The following is a 24123-nucleotide window of genomic DNA, read 5'->3' on the forward strand; positions in this document are numbered from 1 at the left end:
TGAGTTTTTGGTAGCCATATTTTTGCAACGATGTTTGGGGGACAAACTACTGAATTTGCTGGGATATTACAAGTATATTTTCATGAATGCTGCTTTAACCCTTCTGCTGCCAGAGCCATTAAAAAAAAAAAAAAAAAAACATTACACTTGTTAAAAATGTACTTTCTCTTTCGTCTTTCTCTTTCGGTGTTGGTGCTGACTCAGCGCCTAGAGTACCTGGGCTTGATTCTGGACACCTCCAGAGGCGAGAGTTTTTCTCCCGTTGGAAAAATTGCAGACTCTTCAAACGATGGTGAAGTTGTTGGCATCCCGCAGGTGGTCATCACTGCGATTTTGCATGCGAGTCCTGGGTCTCATGGTAGCTTCTTTCGAGGCAGTACCGTATGCTCAATTCCACACTCGAGTCTTGCAGAAATAGTTCCTGTCCAAGACAAGTCTCTGTGGTCCCTGGATTGTTAAATCCGGGTGAGCCAACTAGTCAGGACTTCCCTGGTTTGGTGGCTGAGATCTCCGGCCCTTCAGTCCAGAAAGTTGTTCCTTCCCTTTCGCTGGATGGTGATCATGACGGACACCAGCCTGACCGGTTGGGGGGAGTTTGGGGTGTTCAGTCGCCACAAGGATGCTGGACACAGGAAAAATCCCGCCTGCCGATCAATGTAGTAGAACTTCAGGCGATCGGGCAGTGCCTCTCCACATGGTCACAGAGGCTACAAGGGCAGCCAGTCAGGATCCAGTCGGACAACGCCACGGCGGTGGTGTATGTCAACCATCAAGGAGGAACAAGAAGCTCAGCTGCAGCATTGGAGGTCGCTTACATCCTACGGTGTGCAGAGTGGAGCGTCCCGTCTCTATCTGCCGTATATACCCCGGGCGTAGAAAACTGGCATGCGGACTACCTGAGTCACCAGATGCTGGACCAAGGAGAATGTTCATTACACCCGGATGTGTTTTTGTCTCCTTTGCCTGAAATGGGGCACACCAGACGTAAATCTCCTGGCCTCTCGACTCAATCGGAAGGTATTGAGGTTTGTGGCCAGGTCAAAAGATCCCTAGGAGGACGCGACAGACGCATTAGTGGCCCCGTGGGGTCAGTATCGGCAAATTTATGCCTTTCCCCCTCTGAAACTTCTTCCTCGTCTGCTCCGCAGAGTGGTGATCGAGGGAATTCCGGTGATTCTAATTGCCCCAGATTGGCCTCAGCGTCCCTGGTACGCTGACCTAGTGCACCTGGTGGTGGATGCACCTTGGCGACTGCCAATGCGAGAGGACCTTCTGTCAAAAGGTCCTATACTTCATCCTGCTTTACAGTCGCTGGCTTTAACGGCATGGCTGTTGAAAGCCAGGTTCTGAGGGACCGAGGCCTGTCGGACGCAGTAATTTCCACCATGCTGAGGGCACGGAAGTCATCTTCCCATGGGCATATTCGGTTTTCAGGATCCTGCTGTTTTTTCAGCGTGGAGTGGATCAAAATCTTGCCTTAAGCACCATTAAGGGGCAGATTTCAGTCTTTGGCTGTTTTCTTTCAACGACCTATGGCTACTCATTCACTGGTGAGTACGTTTGTACAAGGGGTCCGACATGTGGCTCCTCCGCTTCGAACACCACTACCTCCGTGGGATTTGAATATGGTGCTCTCTGTACTTCAGAAACCTCCCTTTTGAGAACATCAGAGAGATTCCTCTTTCGACACTCTCTCAGAAGGTTGTCTTTCTGGTGGCCATTACATCGGTCAGGAGGGTTTCTGAGTTGGCGGCCTTGTCTTGCAAGTCCCCCTACTTGATCCTCCATAAGGATAAAGCAGTGCTACGCCCTCAGCCTTCATTTCTGCCGAAGGTGTTTTTCAGCTTTTCATCTGAATGAGGACATGAATGAATGATGTACTTCCATCCTTGTGAACTCGGCCGTCGCATCCCAAAGATGTTGTGTTGCATTCCTTAGACGTGGTACGTGCTCTGCAGGTGTATCTGCTACGGCTCCATTTCGGAGGTCGGACTCACTGTGTCGGTGACTGGTCCAAAGAAAGGCCTGGCGGTCTCGTCTGCCACCATTTCACGGTGGATTAGACCAGTGTTTCTCAACTCCAGTCCTCGGGGCGCACCAACAGGTCTTGTTTTCAGGCTTTCCATTATTGTGCACAGGTGATTTTATCAGTTTCACTGCCTTAGTAATTACCACAGCAGTTTGATCTGAGGGAAATCCTGAAAACATGACCTGTTGGTGCGCCCCGAGGACTGGAGTTGAGAAACACTGGATTAGACAGACTGTGATTCAGGCTTATGCCCTTAAAGGGCGGGCGCCTCCCTTTCCTGTCACGGCGCATTCGGCCAGGGCAATTGGTGCCTCCTGGGCTTTCCGACATCAGGCGCCTGTTTTTTAGGTGTGTAAGGCAGCGACCTGGTTGTTCGTTCAGACTTTCACTACATTTTTACAAGGTGGACGTGCATGCATCTATGGATGCTTGCTTCGGCTGCAAGGTTTTGCAGGCAGCTGTTTAAGGTTGCAACTTCTCCATTGAGGAGCTCTGTTTGGGGTGAAGTTTGTTTGATTGCTGTTCCCACCCCTCGGTTTTTTGACACTGCTTGGGGATGTCCCAAATGTCAAGATTTAAGGAAGCTGTGTCCGTCCATGGACAAAAGAGAAAATAGTATTTTTGTACTCCCCGTAAAATCCCTTTCTCTGAAGTCCATGGACGGACACAGCACCCACCCCTACTTTTTAAGTTTGTACTGCTTTTTGACGAACTGAGCTGCTGAGTGCAGAGTTAGGGGTTATGACCAGAGGGACCGCCCCCTGGGCAGGGCTGTTCAGCTTTGGTATAGTTGCATGTTTCTAAATATCTAACATGTCTGCCTAGTCCTCTCCTAATAGAGGGAACATAACCCAAATGTCAAGATTCAAGGAAGCTGTGTCCGTCCATGGACTTCAGAGAAAAGTATTTTACGGTGAGTACTAAAATCCTATTATTTTTTTTAAGTAAAACACAAACAAAATGCACAAAAAAACAACAATATTTCGTTTTGTTGGTGAAAAGATAAGGTTGTGTAAGGCAAAAAGATCACAAGCCTCATGCAGCAGCAACAAACTACAGCCAAATTGTCTACAAGCAGTGCTTTAAAAGCCTTTACAGGTCATCAATTTAGATTTAATCATGAATGATGGATCTGAAATTTTTGCGCTCACTCTGGCACGTGCAGCAGTTTTCATATGTAGGCATACCCGATACCTGCACATTTACGTTGGTAGGGGCAAGGGGCTTTAAAAGTGGTTTTGTTTTTTAATTCTATTTAAGTTTACTTGTGTAACATTTGCTTTACTTTAATTGTTAAATTAACACTATTGCTACAATTGGGTGGTTGACAAGAGGTTCTCTTTAAGAAGACTTTAGGGGTGATTTAGACCCCTAATGTCTCCCCTACACTCCTATGAAGCTAATTAAGCACAGATCACGCACAGGCCTTAGCAGCAGGGAAATCGCAGCTCTGAAATGGAAAATGACAAAATGCTTCAAGCTTCATTCTTTATTGTGGCGATCTGTAAATAGTTGTCTGCTGGTCGTCCTCTGCTGCCCCCACTGACACTTGCCACAAACATCTTGAATGCCCAGGAGGGGCAGTAGAGAATGGGATCCATGACAGGGAGGAATCAGACAAAGGGCTGTATGTTACTGCACCTGTGGAAGTGATTAAACTGCTTTACAGCCCCTTAAAATCACTTCCACAAGAAAGCTGACAGCCGGCTGAAGACATTTGCACACTCCTGGCTGATACGTAAATGCCTCTGCTGCTGACATAAGCCAGACAAGAGTCTAAACCCTGTTACTTTGGTGTTATGTATGGTCGTTCTTTTTAACTCTGTCTACTTTTTACGTGTCCTGTTGATGTTGTAATCAAAACTTTTTCTTTTGTTTTATACTTATAATCTTATGTTTGATCTTATTCACTCACCAGTACCGCAATAGTCCAACCGCCCCCCCCCTTTTTTTTTGATTCTTTGGTTTGGGGACCTTAGACCCAATCTCTCTATATCTCACTCAGATTGGTGACGGAATCCTTAGTGCTAGCAAATAACATCAGGCTTTCTGTAAGTGAGATGCAGCAGGGATGTTGTTCTATCTCTCCTCATCTCTTCTGCTGTTGCCCTTGGCAGGCTTCACTTCTCCTATGTTACCATATGCTAATCATTATGTACTTTTATTTTATACATCCTATATACTGTAATCGCACTTTACAAAAGTATCTCTGTAGTTTTACTCCCCCTGTGTTTCACTCATGACCCTTGCAAGTTTCTGGCTACACTGTGCCTAAACCTTTGCTTGCACATATGCCTGTGTAAAATGCAGTTTGTGTACATTAAATCCAAAAGACATTGAAGTATAGTGTGCAGAGAGATTTCCTGTTCTAACTGAGGGAAAATCTCCCCAATGGGGACACAAACCTTACAGGATTCTATGGCTTCCCCATTCTGCTGAAAACTATAAAATATGATTTTTGACCTACAGTACAGGACACAGTATTTGTTTAGTCATTGCAACTGGATTACATGCAGCTACCTTTTAGATGACTGGACAATGACAAAATAAATTACTGAGACATTCGCTATGTAATCCCTCCTACTGCCAGCTAGCCTCAGTTTTGTAGCAAGCAATAAGGAGGCCATAGGAACATAGATCTGTGTCCTGTACTATACACCAGGATAGTCGTACAGGACAGTCTTCTTTAAGCATTTCAACTTGGATGTCCAAAAGCAGTGGGTAACCAAGCAACAATGTCAATAGGCCCACATAACAAGATGGGTCAAGTAGGGCTGGAAAGCCCCAAAGAGCACTTTGTAGCACCCTACACCTGAAATTGGCACCAGAAGAAGCCTGAACATGCACCTAGTAAAACGTAACAAATGTGTATGAACAGAAGCTATGTGACAGCCTTGCAAATCGGAGAAACGCATACCTGATGCTGAAAAGCCCAGATCTGGTAGCGTTCCCCTTAATAGGAAATGAAATGGCAATAGCCTTTAGGCCATGGGCTTTATTGTTAACTTGTCTGTTCCACCTAGCAATGGTGGAGTGTGCAGGGAGACCCTTGCAGGAGCCTTCAAGTGGTTGTAAAAGCAGAACGTTTTTATCTTGATGCATTAGTGTCCATGCACACTAGACATGTGCAATTCATTTTGTTTCTAATTTGTTTTTTTAAGAAAATTCGGAAATTCGTTAATTACGAATTTTCGGATTTACAAATTTTTTATTTACGAATTTTCGTATTTCCGAAAATTCGAATTTTTCACTTTTCAAATTTCGAATTTTTCAAATTTCGAATTTTTCAAATTTCGAATTTTCGTATTTCCGAATTTCGAAAAATGTTTCAAATTTTGAATTTTTCAATTTTCGAAATTCGGAAAAATTCGAAAATTGAAAAATTCGAAAAAATTCGAAATTTCTGAACATTTCGAAATTGGAAAAGTGAAAAATTCTAAAATTCGAATTTTTCAATTTTCGAATTTTCGAAATTTCGAAATTTCGAATTTTTAAATTTTCGAATTTTCGAAATTTCGAATTTCGAAAATTGAAAAATTTGAAAATTGAAAAAATTGAAAAATTTGAAAATCGAAAAAATTAGCATTTTAGAATTTTTCAATTTTCGAATTTTAGAATTTTTCACTTTTTCCAATTCGAAATTTCGAAAATTGAAAAATTCGAAATTTCGAAAATTGAAAAATTCGAAATTTCGAAAATTGAAAAATTCGAAATTTCGAAAATTGAAAAATTCGAAATTTCGAAAATTGAAAAATTCGAAATTTCGAAAATTGAAAAATCCGAAAACTGAAAAATTCGAAATTCAAAAACTGAAAAATTTACGAATTTCCGAAAATATATAAAAAACGAATGAAACAAAAAACGGAAAAAACTAATTTTTCGAATTTCCCAAATTTACGAAGTCACGTTTTCGGCAGTTGCGTTTTATGTACGTTTTTTCAGATGCAAAAGTTTTCGCGTTTCAGACACAACGTTTTGCCGCGATTTCATTTATAGGAGTTTTTAAAGGTGACCTATTTTTTTTACATCATCTCAAAAATGATGGCAAATGATTAAAAACCATTAAAAAAACATTAAATAAACTGTAATTGCTTGCATTGCATTGTGGACAATCCACAACTTGTGGAAGGTGACGTGGCCAGGTGACGTGGCCAGTGGACGATCCACAACTTGTGGCAGGTGACGTGGCCAGGTGACGTAGCAAGTGAACAATCCACAACTTGTGGTAGGTGACGTGGCCAGGTGATGTGGCAGGTGACATGGCCAGGTCACGTGGCCAGTGGACAATCCACAACTTGTGGCAGGTGACATGGCCATGTGACGTGGCAAGTGGACAATCCACAACTTGTGGTAGGTGGCGTGGTCAGGTGATGTGGCAGGTGACGTGGCCAGGTCATGTGGCAAGTGGACAATCCACAACTTGTGGCAGGTGACATGGCCTGGTGACGTGGCAAGTGGACAATCCACAACTTGTGGCCAGGTGACGTGGAAAGTAACATGGCCAGGTGATGTGGCAAGTGAACAATCCACAACTTGTGGCAAGTGATGTTTTAAACGCCGTTTTTTGCGTTTGAAAACGTGTATTTAGATGAGTTTGCATCTGCGTTTTGTGTGCATGGGGCCTAAAGATAAAAAGCCTGTGTGCAGCAGCCGCCCCAGCACCCCCTAAGGCCCCATGCACACAAGGCGCAGATGCAAACTCATCTAAACATGTTTTCAAATGCAAAAAACGGCATTTAAAACGCCAGTTTTGCCGCGAATTTTGCGGCGTTTTACCGCGTTTGCGTTTATAAGCGTTTAGTTAAGAAACATCATAAGATCCTCCCTAAGCTCAAAAAACGGTATTATTTAACCATTTCAGCCATTTTGTGAGACCAGAGTGAGTAGCAGCTGAGAGAGCAGCAGTGTACTTGTATTTAGCGTGTCACTTGCCACATCACTTGCCACAAGCAGCAGATTGTCCACTTGCCACATCACCTGCCACAAGTTGTGAATTGTCCACTTGCCACGGCCACACCACCTGCCACAAGTTGTGTATTGTCCACTGGCCACGTCACCTGCCATGTCACCTGGCCACGTCACCTGCCACAAGTTGTGGATTGTCCACTTGCCATGTCACCTGGCCATGTTACCTGCCACAAGTTGTGGATTGTCCACTTGCCACGTTACCTGGCCATGTCACCTGCCACAAGTTGTGGATTGTCCACGTCACCTGCCACAAGTTGTGGATTGTCCGCAATGCAAGCAATTGTTTTTTTATGTTTTTTTAATGGTTTTTCATCATTTGTCATAATTTTTTAGTTTTCTAATGTAAAAAAATAGGTCACCTTTAAAAACGCCTATAAACGAAATCGCGGCAAAACGCGGGTACCGCGTTTAGCGGAGTTTTGCGTCTGAAACGCGAAAACGTTTGCGTCTGAACCCATTTGTTTGCTTCTAAAAAAAAACGAGCATAAACGCAACTGCCGAAAAACGCAGAAAAACGTGACTGTGTGCATGGACACATAGGATAACATTGAATGTGTTGAAAAAGCTGTCCAAATGCCTCTGAACACGCGTTTACCAGCGTCTCGTGTGCATGGGGCCTAATACTTACCTGAGCCCCATCTCTATCTAGCGATTTCCACAAGTGCCTCGGCCGTCCAGGACCGTCATTCCTGATTGCTGACAGCGTGCAAGGAGAGGAGAGCCAGTAAGCTGGGGACATCTGCACTGACAATCGGGGCACTGATGATCAGTGCCCTATTTATCAGTGCAGCCCCATCAGTGCTGCACTTCAGTGCCTATCAGTGATGCGTATCAGGGCCCATCAGTGATGCCCGTCAGTGCCAGCCCATCAGTGCAGCCTATCTGTCCTTTTCTGGGCAGCCACACCTGCGCACATCAGTGAAGGAGAAAAGTTACTCATTTACAATTTTTTTATAACAGAATCCCACATACCCACAGTTGATCCAAAGGAAGGCAAAAAACCCCAGCAGAGCATGATCCAATTTGCTACAGCAGGGGAAAAAATTCCTTCCTGATCCCCCAAGAGGCAATCGGATTTACCCTGGATCAACTTTACCTACAAATCTTAGTACTCGGTTATATTATGTACGTTTAGTAAAGTATCCAGGCCTTTCTTGAAGCAATCTACTGAGCTGGCCAGAACCACCTCTGGAGGGAGTCTGTTCCACATTTTCACAGCTCTTACTGTGAAGAAACCTTTCCGTATTTGGAGATGAAATCTCTTTTCCTCTAGACGTAAAGAGTGCCCCCTTGTCCTCAGTGTTGACCGTAAAGTGAATAACTCAACACCAAGTTCACTATATGGACCTCTTATATATTAAAGTGTGTAGGCTTCATCAGACATTTGCTGTCGGAATTTCCAACAACAAAAATTTGAGAGCTGGTTCTCAAATTTTCCGACGACAAAACTTGTTGTTGGAAATTCCGACCGTGTGCACAAAATTCCACGCATTCTCGGAATCAAGTAGAAGAGCCGCACTGGCTATTGAACTTAATTTTTCTCGGCTCGTCGTATGTGTTGTATGCCCCCGCGTTCTTGACGTTCGCAATTTCCGACAACATTTGTGTCATGTGTATGCAAGACAAGTTTGAGCCAACATCAGTCTGAAAAAAATCCACGGTTTTGTTGTCAGAATGTCCGATCGTCTGTACGCGGCATTGGTGTAACTGTGAAGGTTCTGTTTAAAGCTGGCCACAGATTGTGTACAAATTTCAACCTTTTTCTTAGGAAAAATTTGCTCAGTAGACAGCCACCTCCCGCCCAATTAATTATGTTCATTGAAAAATTTAAGGATGGAAAATTGCTGGGTGTTTATATTTTGTTCAGTCTTCGCCATGGCCATCCTAAATACACCCAAGTGAATCCAGAAATGTCTGTTGCAACAACCTAGATTTCATGTGCAATAGAGTTCCTTATGATCCCTGTGTCTATATGACCTCATTAGGAATACATCTATTTGATAACGGAGAGCAATCACTTTGCTGCACTTTCTTTGCTTTAGTAAATGTAATAATTGGGAAAAAAAATTGAAATGTGTCTTAGATGTGCTATTTTTGTAAATTTGGCTTTGAGAAATAAAATGTCTTGCACTGTAAAATATTTATACTTTATTCCTTAATAACCTACAAAAGATTTGTCTTGTGTAGTATTATTTGGTGCATGCATCGATGGTGCGCTTCTGCGTGACAAGTAAGTAAAAAGCAAGGCAATTGTAGGAAAAAAATTTTTTGTGTGTGTGTATGGATGGCGAGATGGAACACTGGGCTTCATTTACAGTGCCAAGGGGATCAGAATGCTTGTTATGCATATTTTATATCTGGTATGCACTAACATTTGTGCTATTTTTTTGCTCAAGCCCACTTTTATGCCGCGTACACACGATCATTTTTCGGCATGAAAAAAAAACGTAGTTTTTCAGCATGTCCAAAAAATTCATGTTAAAAACGACGTTGCCCACACACCATCGTTTTTAAAAAATGATGAAAAAAGCGCAGTGACGTACAACACGTACGACGGCACTCCTAAAGGGGAAGTTCTATTCGCCTTTGGGCTGCTTTAGATGATTCCGTGTTAGTAAAAGACGATTCGCGCTTTTCTGCCTGTTACAGCGTGATGAATGTGCTTACTCCATTATGGTAGTTTTACCTGAACAAGCTCTCCCGTCTCATAAATTGCTTATGAGCATACGCGGGTTTAAAACGTAGTTTTAGCCCACACACGATAATTTTTTACAACCCGAAAAACAACATTTTTTAAAACGATGTTAAAAAATGCAGCATGTGCTTTTTTTTTTTTTTTTTGTCGTTTTTCAGAAGCCGAAAAACAAAAAAAATTGAAATCAATAGACACACACGTTTTATCAAAGTATTTCTAAACATTTCAACCAAAGATTTTGTGATATTGAGAAGGCCACACAATGCACTTTTCCGGGCAACAACGTTGCTAGCAACTATATATGATGTGCTCCGGCTGCTGGGGAATTGGAGGGGCAGTATAGGCAGGTGTATTCAGGATAGCAAGAGGCCCCCAAAAAATAAAATAAATTAAATGTACCAACAGTAGATTTAAGCTAATTTATGTAAATATATAAGATAACAGAACTTGTTCACTAAAACTGCATTATAAAAAAAAATAAATGTGGTTCTTTTTTTGTCTTTCACAGATTTGGTGAATCTGTTAGTGGCCAGCTTGTAATAGGTATTTTGGCTTGGCCATCTCCTTGGGTAATTGTTATTGGTTCTTTCTTCTCTACTTGTGGTGCTGGACTCCAGAGTTTGACAGGAGCACCTCGTCTTCTACAAGCCATTGCAAGAGATGGAATAGTGCCTTTCCTTCAGGTAACACAACCACAAACGTATGAGAACAAGATGGACACTCAGACAGAGGCGGCAGGTGCTTTAAATTTTTTTGCAGAGGCGCAAACCAACTGAAAAAAAAAACACATCAATTGCAGCCTCACTGTGCCCCATCAAACGGTGCCATACTGCCTCATCAAACGGTGCCACTGTGCCCTAAATAGTGAAAAAATATATGTGCGCGCAAATGTGCTCTAAAAAAAGGTGACTGGTGCTGCGTGCCACACTCCTTTGTGACCCCACTCAATCAACGGCCATAGACCACCAGCTTTGCAGTCTGGGGTCAAACATGCAGTGATCGATCAGTTCACTATCAGTCCTTTTTTCTTCTCTCCCCATCGTTTGAGCCTGGTCACCTACTCCCCAAGCCCCAGAATACATTTTGAGGATTTTACTGCACCCAATGATCAGGCTTTTACTATATCTGATTGATCACTGCCTGTTTGAATCCAAACTGCGAAGCTGGTGGTCTATGATTTGTGGTGAGTGGGGTCACAAAGGGGAGTGTGGCACGCAGCCCCAGTCATCTTTTGGAGCACATTTGCATGTTATTTGGAGCACTTATCACTTTAAATATTGACCACCTTTGCATATTTTCTTCAATATTTTTTTCAGTATGTTGTAAGCATTATTGTGAAGTCATGTCAATTTGGTTTTGCCACTTGATTTATATGTGCCCAAATAGTGCCACTGTGATACCCCCCGCCCACTGGCTGCCCGACACTTACCCTGTGGGACCTTGCAGCGGGTCAGACAGCAGCTCCTGTGTCCTCCACTCCTCCCGATAGGCATCCAATCGGAAAGGCTGTCCTTTCAGCCAATCAAGTGACGGGTAACAGACCTGTGCACCTGATTGGCTGAGAGACAGTTCAGTGTTAGGAGAGCGAATATTCATTCGCTATTCTAACACACCTGAGTGAACTGCGAGTGCAATGCTTTGTGCTCGCAGTTTAGGCCTAGTACACACGAGAGGATTTATCCGCGGATACGGTCCAGCGGACCGTTTCCGCGGATAAATCCTCTCGAGGATTTCAGCGGATTTGGATCCGATGGAGTGTACTCGCCATAGGATCGAAATCCGCGCCGAAATCCCCTCGCGATGACGTGTCGCGCCGTCGCCGCGATGATGACGCGGCGACGAGCGCGACGCTGTCATATAAGGAATTCCACGCATGCGTCGAATCATTACGACGCATGCGGGGGATCCCTTCGGACGGATTGATCCGGTGAGTCTGTACAGACCAGCGGATCAATCCGTTGGGATCGATTCAAACGGATAGATTTGTAGACATGTCTACAAATTTTTTTCTGCTGGAATCGTGAAATTCCCGCGGATAAATATCCGCAGGAATGTACACACCATAGAATCTATCCGCTGAAACCGATCCGTTGAGATTTTTCAGCAGATGGATTCTATGGTGTGTACGGGGCCTTACCCTTTTTGAAGCCTATGGCTCTAATCAGGTGCTTCAAAAACCATTTTTTTTATTAAAGAATGTTTTGTTTTTATTAAATAATCTTTCTTTAATAAAGATTTTTACTTGAGAGCAAACAGTGCAAAAATGTAAATGACTGTAGATCATCTAAAAAGAAGAAAGTGTTAGAAAAACTGTGGGGGTATTATGCTTGTCAGTAGGGATGAGCTTTATGTTCGGGTCGAACATGAGTTCGACCCGATCGTTGGCTGTTCGCAGAATAGTGAACAATTTGGGGTGTTCGCGGCAAATTCGAGAGCCACAGAACACCTTTTAAAAGTCTATGGGAGAAAACAAAAGTGCTAATTTTAAAGGTTAATATGCAAGTTATTGTCATGTATCGATGCAAAAAAAAAGTTTTAAAAACGTCAGTTCGGGAGCAGTGATTTTAATAATTGCTTAAAGTGAAACAATAAAAGTGAAATATTCCTTTACATTTTTTCGTACCTGGGGGATGTCTATAGCCTGTAAAGTAGCGCATGTTTCCCTTGTTTATAGCAGTTGCTGCACAAAATTAAATTTCTAAATGAAAAAAAGTCATTACTACATACTCGCGCCTATAATGAATTGTCGGTTCCCGGCAATGCAGATAAGTAATTGAAAAAAAAACAGCATGGGTTCCCCCCCTTAGTCCATTACCAGGCCCTTTGGGTCTGGTATGAATATTAAGGGAAACCCCGAACCAAAATAAAAAAAAATGCATGGGGGTCCCCTCCAAATTGCATATCAGGTGCTTCAGGTCTGGTATGGATTTTAAGGGGAACCCTGCGCCAAAATAAAAAAAATGGCGTGGGATTCCCCCCAAAAATCCATAACAGACCCTTATCCGAGCATGCAACCTGGCAGGCCACAGGAAAAGGGGGGGGGACGGACGAGAAAGCGCCCCCCCCTCCTAAACCGTACCAGGCCACATTCCCTCATCGTGTCAAGGGCCTCATCCTCACAACCCTTGCCCGGTGGTTGTGGGGGTCTGTGGGCGGGGTCTTATCGGAATCTGGAAGCCCCCTTTAACAAAGGGGACCTCCAGACCCCCCACCCAATGTGATTTTGGTAAGGTACCATTTCACAAAAAAAAGTGTCAAAATGTTAAAAACCACAGGAGACAGCTTGGGACAAGTCCTTCTTTATTAAAAAGAAATAAGAAAAAAAAATATTCTAGCGATGTAATCCATTCTTGATCTCCAATGAGGATACGACACACACAATCCTGCCTCTACGGGAGGAACTCGACAAATTACGCGCTCCAGCCTGACAGCTCTTGTCTAGCTGTGCGCTGGTGACCCCGCCCCCTCTAGCGCAAGGGGAAACCCTGGGGTTACCCAGTGACGTGTACGGGTGACCCCACCATCTCTGATGCAACACAGGTTTCTCGTTGCGTCAGAGGGGGTGGGGGTCCCTCGTACACGTCACTGGCTAACCCTGGCGTTTCTCCTTGTGTCAGAGTGGGGAGGGGTCACCTGCGCACTTGACGGGTGGCACCGCCCTCGGCTATATAAGAGCTGTCAGGCTGGAGTGCGTCATTCATCGGGTGCCTCCCGTGGAGTCAGGATCGTGTGCGTCGTATCCTCGCTGGAGTTCGAGAATGGATTACATTGCTGGAAATCGAGAATAGATTACATCGCTGGAATCTTTATTTTTATTTTTTTAATAAAGGTCTTGTCCCAAGCTGTCTCCTGTGGTTTTTAACATTTTGACCCTTTTTTTGTGAAATGGTAGGGGTATAATGTACCCCTTACCAATTTACATAGGGGGGACGGGGATCTGAAGGTCATCTTTGTTAAAGGGGGCTTCCAGATTCCGATAAGCCCCCCACCCCCAGACCCCCACAACCACCGGGCAAGGGTTGTGGGGATGAGGCCCTTGTCTTGACATCTTCCCCATGTTGAGGGCATGTGTCCTGGTACAGTTCAGGAGAGGGGGCGCTCTCTCCCCCCCCCCCCGCTCTTTTCCTGCGGCCTGCCAGGTTGCCTGCTCGGATAAGGGTCTGGTATGGATTTTTGGGGGGAACCCCACACCATACCAGATCTGTATGGTCTGGTATGGATTTTGAGAGGGGCCCAATACGCCATTTTTTTTTAACCACTTAAGCCTCTGACCTTTTTGCAGCTAAAGGATCAGACCCCTTTTTGCGATTCGGCACTACGTCGCTTTAAATGACAATTGCGCAGTCATGCGACATGGCTCCCAAACAAAATTTACGTCCTTTTTTTCCCACAAATAGAGCTTTCTTTTGGTGGTATTTGATCACCTCTGCGGTTTTTATTTTTTGCACTATAAACAAAAATAGAGTGTAAATTTTGAAAAAAATTCAATATTTACTTTTTGCTATAATAAATATCCCCCAAAAATATATAATTTTTTTATTTATTTTTTGTCAGTTTAGGCCGATACGTATTCTTCTACATATTTTTGGTTAAAAAAATCGCAATAAGAGTTTGTTTGGTTTGTGCAAAAGCTATAGCATCTACAAAATAGGGGATAGTTTTATGGCATTTTTATTAATATTTTTTTTTACTCCTAATGGCGGCAATCAGCGATTTTTATCATGACTGCGACATTATGGCGGACACATCAGACACTTTTGACAAATTTTTGAGACCATTCTCCTTTTTTCCGAGACCAGTGCTATAAAAATGCAGATTACTGTGAAAATGGCAGTGAATGGGGTTAACCTCCAGGGGGCGCTGTAGAGGTTAAGTGTGCCCTAGTGTGTGATTATTACTGTAGGGGGGGCATGGCTGGGTGTGTGATGTTACTGATCGTCGTTCCCTATGACGGGGAACAGACGATCACTGACAAGCCACTAGGAAGAACGGGGAAAGATTTGTTTACACTTGCCTCTCCCCGTTCTTCAGCTCTGTGAACCGATCGCAGGACACCGGCGGAGATTGGGTCCCGCAGGCGCGGTCATGGAGCTTCGGACCCATGGCTGGGTTCTTAAAGGGGACATACCTGTACACCCTTGTGCCCAGCCATGCCATTCTGTCAACGTATATTGTCTTTTGGCGGTCCTTAAGTGGTTAATTAATATCCATACCAGACCTGAAGGGCACGATATGGAATTTGGGGGGGAATTTGGTTCAGGGTTTCCCTTAATATTCATACCAGACCCAAAAGGCCTGGTAATGGACTAAGGGGGAACCCATGCCGTTTTCTTTCAATGAGATTTATCCGTATTGCCAGGACCCGACAATTCATTATAGCCACGAGTAGTTTTAAATGATTTTTTTTCCTTTTTATAAATGTAATTTTGTGTAGAGACTTTGTGATAAACACGGGAAACATGTGCTACTTCACAGGCATACTAACACCCCCAGGTACGAAATTTAAAGGAATATTTCACTTTTATTGTTTCACTTTAAGCATTAATAAAATCGCTGCTCCTGAAAAAAATGCAGTTTTTAAAACTTTTTTTTTTGCATTGATACATGTCCCCTGGGGCAGGACTCAGGTCCCCAAACACTTTTTATGACAATAACTTACATATTGACCTTTAAAATTAGCACTTTAGATTTTTCATGTTTGTGTCCCATAGACTTTAACGGTGTTCGCGTGTTCGAACAAATTTTTTGCCTGTTCGCATGTTCTGCTGCGAATCGAACAGGGGGGTGTTCGGCTCATCCCTTTTAGTCAGCGTCCAAGTAGATTCACACTGCATCTTTAAATTACAAGGCACCCCATGTCAAATTGTTTTTATCACTCTATATTTAGACATACGACTGTTAGTGACGCACGTCTAGAAAAAAAAAGGGATCCATGGTGGATCAATTTTCAGAGGCTTTTCACAGGGAATGAGGGGGGCAATATGACACCTCCCCATCTCCTGTTTTAACCCTGTAAATACCACACCACTGCAACGTGATTTTGATGTGAGGCTCCATTTGTTTGAATGGGTCACAGTCTGTTTTAACTATTGTTTTAGTTGCATACATTTACAAATATTTGTGGAAGTCACATTGCCATGTCAGACACCTCTGGTAAATGTGCAAGCCATTTTATGCCCCTGTAATATTCCCCTCCTTTATATTTTTGATTTATTTTATGCCCCCAAACACTGTGTCCTTTAGGTTGGTTGCCAGTACTGCTGCATGCCTCCCTAAGCATTTTTAATTACAATGGTGGTGATAAAAATACTAATGTACTCTGCCATGCATATTTAAATGTACAGAGAATGGTTGGCTGCACAAGATTTGAAACTAGTGTTGAAGGAGTTTCACTGAAGACTGTATCAAGGATAGAGATGCAATTTATGCTTTATTTTCCCCTTAATTTTGATAGGCTTTAATAAAAAGTTGTAAAACAGAAAACCATTCTTGGGTGGGGGGGAGCTGCTATTTTAATGGAGAATGTTTTTTCCTCTCCACACACCAGAAGACATTGATGGAAATACTCCACATGGTGTCTGCATTTTACTTTTTCATTTATAAAAAACAGAGCACTAAGTGGACTCCTTTGATATCCTGCAGTGTGTTCTCTGTATAATGCCACAGAAAACACTCATGGAAAGGAGGAGAGTGCCTTCACAGCCTGTATTGGCTATTTATTTTTTTCCTAATCCACTAGAATGCATCAGGTTTCACTATGTTCAGAGTTGCTGAAGCAAGCAAACTGCAAAGCAAATTTGAGGCATGCAACAGAAAACTGGTGGTATGGCTACTGTTAGGCAGAGCTCTTTGAACTTGTGAATAGCAAATATAGCTACCACATACCTAATGTAGAATTACAATCTTTACAGCTCCAGAGAAACAATATTTCTTTATCGTACATCACGGGACACAGAGCTGCATATTCATTACTATGTGGGTTATAGAGTCTACCTTCAGGTGATGGACACTGGTGTAATCAATTAAACAGGAAGTTCCCTCCCTATATAACCCCTCCCCTACTGGGAGTTCCTCAGTTTTTTCATCAGTGTCTAAGGTGTTGGTCACGAGTTAACATGTGCTCTTAGGAGCTCCACTGGAGGGATCCATGCTGGATGTAAAAAGCCTCCATAAATCCGGATCCGTCCAAGGTGCTTCATAGCCAAAGTGGACGGTACCCGGGCCTCGATACGAAGAACGAGGTTTAGCCTATAATGCCTCTCTGCGGAGGGCTGGATCCTGGGTTCCAGAACTTTGTGTCTTCTAAGGACCAAATGTTTTTTCTGCTGCCAGGGTGCTATATAGGTCCAGGGGTGTGGTGTTCCTGCCATGGACCCCGGTCCCTGAAGGTCTAGGACTATACCCACGGTGAAGGGGGAAGATTGGGCCTCTTGCTTGGCAATACCCTGCAGCGTGGAAAGGTAAGAGAGGGACCTACGGGACTTGGTTCGACAGTAGGTCTTCTGTAGGGGACTATGGGTCTCGCCTATATTATGTTTCTATGCATGGGCAATGTAAACCACAATGTCTTCTGAGACGGGATGGCTCAGGGCACCCATATACCTCCCCTAGCCGGCATGTAGCCTGGGCCACTATGTCTGTTCAGACAGGATGGCTGTAGTACCCATATATCTCCCCTTGAAGGGGCTGGTACATAAAAAAAAAAAAAAAAAATGCCCTTAATCCTATGCAAAGGATTGTCTTCCATGAGTAGCTGCAAGTCTTATCTGTTTTTCCACTACTATGGGCAGTAAAAGACATGCCTGATGTTTTCGCTTACCATGCTTTCCAAAGACGGAAGCTTAAGTGTTAGCTGGTCTATTGTGCGTCCCACTTCCTCAGCTTCAGGCTCTACCATGTCGCACGTGCTCACCGGCTCAGTGCAGTCGCAGAGAGGGCTCTTCAAAAAGGCCCAGACGTCAGAGCTCTGTAAAGCTAGGGGGACACAAATGTAAGCACCTTGTGTGAGTTGGATACAGATTCATCTAAGACGCCTACTCCGCATCTAGCTGTGCAGATTAGCAGGCATTGTTGCTGCCAGACTAGTTTAGCTGTTGATGCACCTGGGTTAAGCTCCTCTGCTTTTAGCTTAGGATTTTTGTCTCCCCATTGAATAAGGTCAGGGGTAGGAATATAAAAAGGAATCGCCACCTGAACCTGGTGGCCCTTTATTCTCCCCTGTAGAGACTTAAACAGCTCACAGATTGAGCCATCAGACCTGTCAGGCAATCAATGCAGCCTCCCCCAACATTGCAGCCACTCTGCATGTGTTTTGTTTTTTGCATCACATTTGTTGTTCTACAAGAGGTTAACTGCTATGTTCGCAGCATCCTCACAAGAAGCAAAAAAAAAAAAAAAAAGCAGGGTGTGTCCTTTTCCTGCTTTAATCCTTAAACAAAGGGATTAGAAGAGCTGGGGATGAAGGTTCACTGTCAGAGGACAGGAGACAGGAGCTGCAGCCTAACGAGGAGAAGCTATCAATAGCTCTACAGGTTCTGATTGCACCTGCAGTCTTTTCAGAGATTCATGCTGCATATACCTTCCCTCTACCTACTCGGCCAAAGCCTCTATCTTCTCCTTAGAGTGTAAAGAGAGGTTTTCCTATAGGTGGCTAGTAAGACCTCCATATGGTCCTCAGCCTGGTGTCGGCTTCAGGCTAACCAAATGCACATCTGAGGGATGCACAGTTGCTGGTACACATTGCTAACATCTCTTAATTGAGGAAACGCACATCTACAGAGAATAACTTCCTCTATACCAGTCCGCATGTTGCATAAGATACATGAGTTTGGAATGCATGTGGGATAAAAACAAGTAACAGAGCATGTTTTATTGTGGATCGCATAAATATGCATGTTTCTGTCTGTATGGTGTTGCATGTTTGTTAGAGTTGCATAGAAATGCTTGAGTGCATAAAGATGCTAGTTACCTGATCACTCAAGTCCTGGATTACCCAAGGATATTTGGTCACACAGAGAGACTTGTTTCCACAGAAAGGCCTAAAATCGCATAAAGACGTTTGTATGCATAAAAATGCTGGATCACACATTCACCCAAATCCTTGATTACCCAAGGATGTTTGGTCACACAGAAGAGGTTTGTTTCCACAGAAATGCCTAAAATCGCATAAAGTTGCTTGGATGCAAAAAAGATGCTGGATCACACATGGTTACCTGATCATCCGCGTCCTGGATTACCCAAGGATATTTGGTCACACAGAGAGGCTTGTTTCCACAGAAGTGCCTAAGTTTGCATAAAGATGCTTGTATGCATTAAAAAAGCTGGAATCACACATGATTACCTGATCACCCAAGTCCTTGATTCCCCAAGGATATTTGGTCACACAAAGAGGCTTGTTTCCACAGAAATGCCTAGAATCGCATAAAGAGGCTTGAAGGCATAAAAATGCTGGAATCACACATGATTACCTGATCACCCAAGTCCTTGATTCCCCAAGGATATTTGGTCACACAAAGAGGCTTGTTTCCACAGAAATGCCTAGAATCGCATAAAGAGGCTTGAAGGCATAAAAATGCTGAATCACACATGATTACCGGATCACCCAAGTCCTTGATTACTCAAGGATATTTTGGTCGCACAGAGAGGCTTGTTTCTACAAGAATGCCTAAAGATCGCTTAAAGATGCTTGAATGCAAAAAGAAGCTGGATCAACCATGGTTGTCGGATCAACAGCATCCTGGATTACCCAAGGATACTTGATCACATAGAGAGGCTTGTTTCACAGAAATGCCTAAAGTCGCATTAAGATGCTTGAGTGCATAAGGATGCTGGATCGCACAGGGGTGCTTGGTCACACAAGAGTCCTTGGTCACACAAGGGTTCTTGTGCGCACAGTAGTGCTTAAAATGCATAAGATGTTGATCGCATGGAAGATGCTGAATCGCATAAGGATGCATGATTACTTTAAAGTTGCACATGGCGGCCTAATTAAGCAATACAGGATTCCTTGTGTTTGCATAGAAATACGTGTCTGCATGGGTTCATGTTGCACATTGTTGCATAACACGTTTATATCGCATGCTTGCTTGCAAGATGCTTGTTCCAGAGCACACATGCTATATGCATGTTTTTCTTAAAACATATTTATATGAATTCATGCTTCCAGGAACACACGCTGCCATGTACACACACTTCCATTGAGGCATATGGCTTTAACACTTGCCACATACACACATGGGGAGCCAGTTGCATATGTGTTTATTTACTTGGGTCTGCAGAGGTTGTCTGCGTTTCGCAGGGGAACAGCACTATCTCCAGTTGGTGGTCTTGCCCTTTTGGGTTAGCCTCCGTGCCTGGGTTGTCAGGGTGCTAGGGCCCGCCTCTAGCAGGTCTGTAGGCCCAGGGTATAGCAGTAATGGCATACCGAAGCAAACTCCTGCTGATGGGTCAGTCAGTAGCATGGCTGGACCTAAGGGTGTCCAGCATGGTCAAGTATCTGGAACTCCTGGGTTGGGATTCCAGTCTAAAGATACATTCTTTCATTTGACAAGAAGCTGGGTATGTTTGGCACAGTCCAAAAAGGAGAGTTTTTTTTTTGGCCTCAGACAAGACCATCGCTATAAGAAAACTGGTCTATGTGGTCACAGCAAGGAACAGTTCCTTACTTTTGGCCTTTTGATTAAGGCACTAGGGAAGATGCTGGCTTCATTCAAGACAATTCCCTATACTAACTTGTATTCAGGGCTGTTATAAACAGTATTTTGTCGGCCTAGAAAGAGTGGATCTTGACCTAGCATTATCCAAAGAACCCGGTCCCAGAGATATGCTGGAATTCCTCTTGGTGATTCTTAACTAAAAGGGTTTGCCAGGTCAGGAAGAGACCATGGCCCAGGGGAAGTAGTCAAGCTCCAAGGGAGACTTATCTGTCAGCTAGAGCTACCGATGGAGCATCTGGCTTAGGGGCCTGAACGTTCAGGTGGCAGGTTGGTTCTGTCAGAGTACAATCAGACTATGCCATACTAGTGATTTACTTAATTTACCAAGGAGGAGCTTGTGCCTTGCCTATTGGCATTCGTCATTTCATGAAATGCAGAATTGGCAGGCGATTCGCTGGAGCCGTCAACAAGTGTCTCCGGGAGAATGACCTCTACACCCCGACTGTTTTCCTGACCAAATGTCACAGAAATAGTACCCTGTACATAAGATGTATTGGCGTCCAGGCTCAACAAGAGATTGAACAGCTTGGGGTCAAGGATAAAGGATCCACCCGCATGCGGGGCAGATGTGTTTTTAATCCGAGGGGGGGGACCAGTTGTCACTGGTTGTGTCTCTCCCCCCAGTGCCGCGACTTTTGTGGCTTCTATGCAACATTTAGAGGAGAACGGAAGCTGGCCTGATTACTCCGGCATAACCCTGACGACCTCTCGGTGCAGGAACAGTAAGGGTGGTAGTAGAGGACCCACAGTCCCTTACATCTTGTCCAGGCCTACTTTGCAGGGGGTATTACATTCTGCCTTGCAACAGGTGAATTAATGGTCTGGCTATTATAGACCACATTCTCGAGGATCGGGGCTTTCAGAATCAGCGGCAATTCCCTTGATTCATACAAGAGAGCTGGCCTCCAGGACCAGATAGCCTACGGTCTGGAAGGCCCATGTTCCTGGTGTGAAACCAGATGGTGGCATCCGTGGAAGTTTGTCAAAGGTAAAATTCCTGCCTTCCTACATTTGGAAAGGAGACGGAGCTAGCCTTAAGTTATATCAAGGATCCGATCTCGGCCTTGCTTCCAAAGGTCGCTTGCTTCACACTCTTTGGTCCGGGCTGTTATACAAGGGGTGACGTGCATAAGTCCGCCAGTTGGGTCGCCCTTGTGCTCGGAGGATTGGCTCTAGTTTTGTCGGCTTACAGGGTCAGCTCCTTGGGCCGATGCACCATATTTCCCTTCATCCTTTAACAAGGGAATTGGTGTTCTTGGTTGTGGTAGCCTCCAAGAGTTTCAGTATTGGCAACTTTCTTGGTATAGAGCCATACTCAATTATTCTTACAAGTAGAGTGATTTTCATCCTCACCCAACCTTATTTACTAGAAGGATCTAGTATTCATTTGAATCTAGATATTCTTACCTTCCCTTTTTTCAAAACCTTGTTTCACGGAAGGAAAGGTTATTGCTTTTCTCTCAATTGAGATGAGAGCAGTTAAATACCTATCTGAAGGTTTCAGATATAGAAAGCTGACGTTTTTATTGGGCTGCCAGAAGACCCTAGATGGGCAGGCAGTGTTCAGGTCAGCTATTAAAATGGTTACACTCTCTCTCTCGTTGGAGTAAGAAGGGTCTAGGCCTATCTGAAGCGGCTGCTCGGATACGGAAAACTGATGTTGTTGCGCTACCAGGAGGCCCCAGGAAAGGGCAGGCAGCGTCTAAAATCAACTGTTTTTAAGGTTGATTCATCAGGTTATTATTCAGGCTTGTGGTTAGAGTAGGATTCCCCCTGTTTTTTTGTGGGGGTGCTCCCTACCAGGATGGTAAGCGCTTTATGCGCAATGCATTTCCAAGCCTTTATGACGCAGATTTTCAAGGCCACAACTTGGTCATCTGTGCTTACGTTCACTAACTCCTATCAGGTGAACATAAGACGGCAAGAGGATGCAGCTTTTTGGCGCAGTATGCTGCAGGCAGCATTATAGGTCCTCACGTCTGATGGCGGTCTGCGTTGTTGGTGTCTCCCTCCCCTCAGTAAGCATTGCTTTGGGACATCCCACATAGTAATGAATATGCAGCTCTGTGTCCCGTGATGTACGATAAAGAAAATAGGATTTTTATAACAGCTTACCTGTAAAATCCTTTTCTTGGAGTACATCACGGGACACAGAGCTCCCACCCCTCTTGTTTGGGGATATTGGGACACTTATTGCTTTGCTACAAAAACTGAGGAACTCCCAGTAGGGGAGGGGTTATATAGGGAGGGAACTTCCTGTTTAATTGATTACACCAGTGTCCATCACCTGAAGGTAGACTCTATAACCCACATAGTAATGAATATGCAGCTCTGTGTCCCGTGATGTACTCCAAGAAAAGGATTTTACAGGTAAGCTGTTATAAAAATCCTATTTTTTTTTAACATTTACATACATTATTATTTATATAAAGCTAATAATGTATTTTTCTTATGTTCCAAAAAAATGTAAGACAAATGTACATTCCCTTATTACCTTAGTAATTAAACATGAATAATTGAAGGAGTAACTGGTGCCCACTGGGAAAATAAAATGTAGGGATAGAATGGACCCATCACTACAGAACTACAAACCTACCATTGTCCAAGTACAGACATAAGTCAAATGTGTTACAAATTTCTTTTGATTGGGGGCTTCAGGGAGGGCAGAGACTAGTCCAGATGGCATGAATATATGGCAAAAGGGAACACAGATTATCCCATGTCCTGCTTCTATTGACCCAGAAAGCAGGACTTGGCCCTGAGGCCTGCATTATTGGATTAGATTGACAGCAGCAGGAGCCAATGGCTGCGCTGCTATCAATCTATCCAATCAGGACACAATACACCAGCCGGAGCTTGTGTGCTCGTTCTCGCCGTGGGAAACGCAGGGCTCAGGTAAGTATAATGAGGGCTCGTCTGGGCTGCTGAGTGACAGAAGGATTTTCACCTTCATGCATAGAATGCATGAAGGTGAAAAAACATGGGGGTTTGCAACCCCTTTAAGCTCATCTACCAAAACCCCCAGATGCTTCTCCACTATGGATTGCCACAGTTGAATTCCCCCTAGTATGTATGATGCATGCATATTCTTAGCCCCCAAGTGCATAACTTTACATTTATCAACATTAAACCTCATTTGCCACATAGTTGCCCAATTAGACATTGTATTGTTGTCAGCTTGTAAATTGGAGACATCCTGTAAGGACGTTCATCCACTGCATAGCTTAGTGTCATCTGCAAAGACAGAAATGGTTCTTTTAATCACAGACCCAATATCATTTATAAAAATAGTAAAACTTAAGGGTCCCAGGACTGAACTTTGGGGTACACCACTAATGATAACCTTAGACCATTCAGAGTAAGAATCTTTAACCACTACTCTGAATTATTTTTTTGTTTTTTTGCGGTTTAATGTTTACAATTTATTCTATTTAGGTGTTTGGTCATGGAAAAGCCAATGGAGAACCAACATGGGCTCTGTTACTGACAGCAGGCATATGTGAAATTGGTATTCTCATTGCTTCTTTGGATAGTGTTGCGCCAATATTGTCAATGTAAGTTTTTTGTATTCTAGTTTGTGGATGGATGTTGCTTTTTCATTTTAAAATAAATCTATTTGTTTAAAAAAGCATAAATTACTTGTTCGCAAGGAAAATATGTCAATTGTTATTTTATTGACTTTTTTTTTACAAATATCCAGTTTCTTGTAACATACT

The 24123-nt window shown here is 43.6% G+C and overlaps 1 protein-coding gene across 2 annotated transcripts in view; it reads left to right on the forward strand.

The window, feature by feature from the left end:
- The window catches only part of SLC12A7 (solute carrier family 12 member 7), a 574243-nt gene that overhangs the window by 328403 nt on the left and 221717 nt on the right, over positions 1 to 24123 (forward strand). For both annotated transcript variants that reach the window (XM_040353352.1, XM_040353353.1), the window contains exons 11-13: positions 9170 to 9227; positions 10201 to 10375; positions 23843 to 23961. In XM_040353352.1, coding sequence (XP_040209286.1) covers positions 9170 to 9227; positions 10201 to 10375; positions 23843 to 23961 — 352 coding nt within the window. The remainder of the gene's footprint in view (positions 1 to 9169; positions 9228 to 10200; positions 10376 to 23842; positions 23962 to 24123) is intronic.

The sequence above is a fragment of the Rana temporaria genome, chromosome 5 (assembly GCF_905171775.1).
Source record: "Rana temporaria chromosome 5, aRanTem1.1, whole genome shotgun sequence".
Taxonomy (NCBI): Eukaryota; Metazoa; Chordata; class Amphibia; order Anura; family Ranidae; genus Rana; species Rana temporaria.